Source organism: Echinops telfairi, unplaced genomic scaffold (genome assembly GCF_000313985.2).
Source record: "Echinops telfairi isolate 266 unplaced genomic scaffold, ASM31398v2 ScPeMD7_31;HRSCAF=116, whole genome shotgun sequence".
Taxonomy (NCBI): domain Eukaryota; kingdom Metazoa; phylum Chordata; class Mammalia; order Afrosoricida; family Tenrecidae; genus Echinops; species Echinops telfairi.
In genome coordinates, this window is record NW_022103928.1 from 28,410,503 (window position 1) to 28,415,911 (window position 5,409).

At 51.6% G+C, this 5,409-nt stretch overlaps 1 protein-coding gene across 1 annotated transcript in view; it reads left to right on the forward strand.

Moving 5' to 3' along the window:
- Positions 1 to 5,409, forward strand: part of LOC101638365 (glutamate receptor-interacting protein 2) — a 48,951-nt gene that overhangs the window by 28,739 nt on the left and 14,803 nt on the right. Inside the window, exons 18-20 of the mRNA XM_045290134.1 lie at positions 10 to 169; positions 655 to 832; positions 2,360 to 2,465. Coding sequence (XP_045146069.1) covers positions 10 to 169; positions 655 to 832; positions 2,360 to 2,465 — 444 coding nt within the window. The remainder of the gene's footprint in view (positions 1 to 9; positions 170 to 654; positions 833 to 2,359; positions 2,466 to 5,409) is intronic.

Genomic DNA, 5,409 nt, shown 5'->3' on the forward strand with positions numbered 1-5,409 from the left:
CCTCGTCAGTCAGGCAGCCTCAGCGAGACCAGTGATGCTGAGGAGGACCTGCCTGAGACTCTCAAAGGGGGCCTGCTGGCAGCCCGGTTCTCCCCCGCCGTGCCCAGCGTGGACAGTGCTGTGGAGTCCTGGGACAGCTCTGCCACAGAGGGCGGTTTTGGAGGACAAGGTAATGCCTGGGAACGCTTGGACAAACACCATATTCTCCTCCCTCTGCCCACTCCTCCCCTAGTCAGCTCCATTCTGGAGGGGCCACGTGAACCCGCTACCATCCTCAGGGTCCCATGGCCACAGTTGCAGGGCTGGCTGTTCAGGTCCCCCCAGCATACAGCCAGGCGCCACGTCAAGCCTTACTTCTGTGGTGCCCCTCGCCCCAGCCCAGTGCTTGGCACCTGGTACATGTGCAGTTAGTCCATGCCAATGGCATGGAGTGGAGCCCAGCCTCGCCCTGTGGACCTGGGCAGGGTCCCGGACCTGACCAGTTAGGTCTATGTGCTGGATGAGAGGGAACTTGGAGGACCTGGGATGGGGCAGACACCTTGGAGGGGTGGAGGGTGGGGGTGGGGGGTCTGGGTATCCACCTGGCATGTAGGAGAATGTCGTCGGAAGCAGGCAAGGTGAGGGGATACAGACAACCTGCTTCCCACCCGCCAGGTTCCTACACCCCGCAGGCGGCAGCCCGGGGTGTGGCCCCCCAGGAGTGGCGGCCTGGCTGCCTGAGGAGCAGCTCCCCACCCACAGAACCCCGGAGGAGGAGCTACACCCAGGCCCCTGCAGATGAGAGCTTCCCTGAGGAAGAGGAGGAGGAGGAGGATTGGGAGCCACCCACGAGGTCTGTGGCGGGAAGGCTGTGAGAGGGAGGAGGCAGTCGTGGTGCCTTGGCTAGGTCGAGGGTGGGAGGGATGGAAGAATGTCACCTGGCTCCTGAGGGCAGACTGGGGGGACCACAGCAGCCCGCATGAAGTGGGGAGGTGGAGAAGTAGTTTGGCTTGGCTTCCTAAGTCTCAAAGTCTCCTGCTCGCTAAAGTACGGCAGCAGGCTTAGAGCTCGAACCCAGACTCCTCCTCGCACTTTGGTCCAGATTGCTTGATGGCCCTGGACGACGGGCTGCTGCCCCAGGAGCCTTGAGCTCCTGGCTCTGAGTGTTGCCATCACACAACTCAGCCTCGCCCTAGAAAGAAGGCTTGCGCGGAACAGGCGACCCTCTCCCATCTCTGTATTTGTCTTCTGCTGAGACTGCTCTTCTGTCCATCCGGCCGGCCAGCTCCTCCCCTGCAGAGTCCTGGCGCATTCCCCAAGGCACCACCCTAAGTCCCCCCCAGATGGCCCTGCTCCAATCTAGGGAGCTCCTCCAACTTTCTCAAGTGGAGCAGATTCCTCGCCTCCCTCCCCGGTACCCACAGCCTCAGTGGGCGCTTTGTGGCACCTCTGACTGCCTGGCTCTCTCATCTCTTCTGTGTGGCACCCAGGCTCAGTGCCCGCCCCTCGTGGGCACTTATTCAGCCTATGCGTGAACCGCCAGGATCTCAAGCGCAGGAGCCGCCACACCTCCATTCCCTGCACATCCCACTGCTCACGGGCGAACCTGGTCTGGGGTTGTAGAACGGACTTGCGTGGAGTGAATGTCCTTTGGCCTCAGTGGTCTCTGTCAATGGGAAGGGACAGAGAGGGCTCTGCCATCCTGCTCCCGGGGGTCCCGTTGGAGAGTGAGACCTTTGTCAAAGAGGATGTGCTCTCCCAACCATAGCGCTCCAGGAGTGTCAAGAACCCTGTAGATGGTGTTTCCAGCATGAGCGCGGGACTCGTTCCCATTCTAGAGACTGGGTTGTTTGAATGGATCACAGGCTCAGACAACATGACAGAAGTTCTGAGGAGGTCTTGACCCCTCCCCACCACAAGTGCGCCCCCCTCCCCCCAACCACAAGTGCGCCCCCCTCCCATCCATCCGTGTCCTTGCCGGTTCCAGCTCTGTACTTGTCACTGTCCTGTGTGTCTGGGTGGGGCCAAGGCTGGGGTTACACTGTGGATTTCCTCTCTGTCTGTCTTTTGTCTGTCCGTCCGTCTCTTTTCCCAGGCGTCCTGTGTCACCGATCTCCACCCCGTCTCATCTGCCCCTGTTCTAACTGGCCACCAACAGTCCTGGTTGCCCCTAACTGCGTCTTCCCCCCATTCCGTGTCACCAACCACTGCCCTGGGGCCCCAGCACTGCCACCAAGGACGCCCGCCTGCCCGCCTGCCCATGTATGGCCCCTGGAGCCCAACGCCAGGCCCTAGGGCCCTGAAGAGTCCTCAGGCCTCCGCCCACCTGCCTGCCTGCCCGCCCACCAGGAGTTGACCCTGTCTGGTTCCTACGTTACAGCCCAGTTCCTGGCCCCACCAGCGAGGAGGGCTTCTGGCACGTGTTTGGGGAAGTTCTCGAAGACCTGGAGTCATGTGGTCAATCAGAGCTGCTGAGGGAACTGGAGGTATGACCACATGTCCTGCTGGCCTGAGAGGGACACATATGTCTGGGCACAGGGTGGGTGTACTAGGTGAGCATGTTGGTGGGGATATGCACGTGTGTGACACTGGTTAGGTGTGCACTCATCTGGGCGAATGTGTCTTCACACACGTACAGACTGTGCATGAACAAGCACACAGTGTGATTGAGGGTTTCCTGATAGCATGTTGGGCGCGTGTTCGTGTGAGCGTGGCCGATGTCATTGCGTGTGCACTGAGAGGGTATATGTATGCACATATGTGAGCATGTTCATGCATGCACACATGCAAAGTTTATTTTCAGAGTCTGTGTGTCTGCGTAGGAACACTTACAATGGGGGGGGGCATTGGGTGTCTGTATGCATGTGCGACCTGTGGTTGTGATTCTTTAGGGGTGTGTCCCATGGAAGCCTGAAGGTGTTGGGAGAAGAAAGGCCGTGGGATCCCACAGGCAGGGCAGTTTGGTGCGAGGTCAGCATGGCTCACGATGAAGCAGGCTTCTCAGGAGAGGTCTTGGGGGGATTGTACTTACCATTTCTGAAGCTTCTTCACACCCTGAGAGCAAGCATCACTTTATCTGTGCCTTTGCCCTCTTTTTTTTAATATTGCTGCCTGGAGCCATCTTTTTTCTTCTGCATCAGTCTTTCCCTCTACTGGGTTACTTGAGTGGAGCCCCGGTGGCATATTGGTTATGAATTGGGCTGCGATCTTCAAGGCCAGCAGTTCAAAATCGCCAGCTAGCTCCGAGGGAGAAAGACAGGGCTTTCTACTCCCATAAACAGTTACAGTCTCAGAAACTCACGTGGCAGTTCTGCCCTGTCCTGTCGGGGGCTGTGAGTTGGCACTGACTCCAGGTCTGTGGGTAAGGTGAGAGACTATTTAAAGAACAAGTTTGGGTTTGCTATCTTTCCTGTCTCGTTGTTTTCTGTCTTATCAATTCGGTATTTAATTTTGATATTTCCTTCCTTCTACTTTATTTGTTTTTAAGTAATAATGTCATACCTGGCTTCTTCACTCTTTAATTTTTATTCTTCTTTCTTAACATAGTGCATTTAAAGCTATGAATTTCTCTGTAAACTCTATCTTGGCTGTATCCCGCCAGTTTTGATTTCAGTATTGCTCACTCAATTGCAAATTCTCTTAAATTTTCCAATGTGAATTTCTCTTAAGACCTTGAATTATTTAAAGCAGAGTTTGGGGTTTGGCACTGTGTATTTTTATTGTCTAACTCCCCAAGTTGAAGCCAATTCATATTGATTTCTAATTCTTATGCATTTCAGTCAGAAAATATGTTTGATATACATTCATTTTTTGGAGCTTGTTGAATGATATCTTTCTTTGTCTATAGTATGTGATTAATTCATAGAAATGTGATTATCTTTTGGTGCGTGCAGGATTCTATATAGATCAAGATTTTTAGTAAACTGATTAAAACCTACATCAATTGTACGGATTGTTATAAAAGCAGTAAGATCCCCCAATAAAATGATTTATTAATTTTTATAAAACCCTAAATCATTACCAGATTTTTAATGTGATCTATTTTTATTTTTCTCTCTTAACTAGTATGATGAAATATGCATTATGATTATAAATTTGATAACTGCACTTGACATCCTGTCAATTTTTGCTTTCCATCTTTTGAGGTTACATTGTTAGCAGCATATAAATTCATGATTTTTTATCTTAATTTTTCATCTTTAATCACTATTTCTATCCCCATATGTTATTCCCAAACTAAATCTCATTTTTCCCATAGTAATATTAACCCAGCAGCTTTATCTTGTAATATTTTCCCAATGTGTTTTCAAACTTTCTCTGTCACTATTTTAAGTGCATCTGTTGCGCGTACGAACAGCTCTGGTGGCATCGTCGGATTAAGCTCTGGTCAGTGATTCAAACCCATCAGCTGTTCTGAGGGAGAAAGAGGAGTCTCTGGTCCCATAAAGCGTTACATTCTCAGAACCCCCGCATGTGTGTCTGCTCCCGTAAAGATGCCAGCTTTGGAAACCCTATCGGGCATCCCTGCTCTCGTCTAGAATGTCAGCAGGCGTCGGAATCAGTGGATTTAGTTTTGGTTTTCCTTGGCTTGATCGTTTAAAAGTTTCCCTCAGACGTTAGCTATTATTCCGCAGTCTGCTGACAGTCTTGCTGCCAGCGTGTTTTCTGCTCACCGCGCAGTAACGCCAGTGCCTATGGTAGAGACCGTGAGGGCTTTCCCCGTCCCCTGGGATGACGGACTCTTTGACGGTGATGCCTCTCTGCGGTTCACTTTCTTATTCAACACTCGGTCTTTTCAGTCGGAGGACTCATTTTTCCCTTTGTATTTTAGGGAATTCCCAGACATTATCTATTTTTAAAATCTGTTTTAAAATGTTTTTTATTAGAATGGGGAATGTTTACACAACGGGTCCATTTTCAACCCTAACCCTAACCCTACTCACTCACCCAGGTCTTCCGGCCTTCCGTTCACCTCACTGATGGCGTCCCCATCACGGATCCCATGGCCTCCCCGTGCTTTCTGTTTCCATGCTCCTTTTTGCTTAACCCTTACGGACTTTACCCTCGGGGAAATCCTGCTCCTCTCATTTCAAATGGCCAATCTGCCTAAGGACCGTGCACCTCCCTGGTGTTAGTATTTACTTTATAGGCCAATCTGATCTTTGGCTCCGCCACTTGTCTGTCTGGTGTGTCATACTATGGTGGCTTGTGTGTTGGCATGCCAGAAGCTCTGTCTCCTGAATTTCAGATGCCAGCAGGGGCACCCAAAGTGAACAGGTTTCAGCAGAGCCTCCGCTAAGAACAGACTACAAAGAAGGAATGTGCTGTCCACGTTGGTGGAATTAGCCACAGAAGCTCATGGACAGAATCAAAACATCGTCCGATACTGGAAACATCAAGAAAAGAAGCAGATCGTTGTCGGATAGAGGG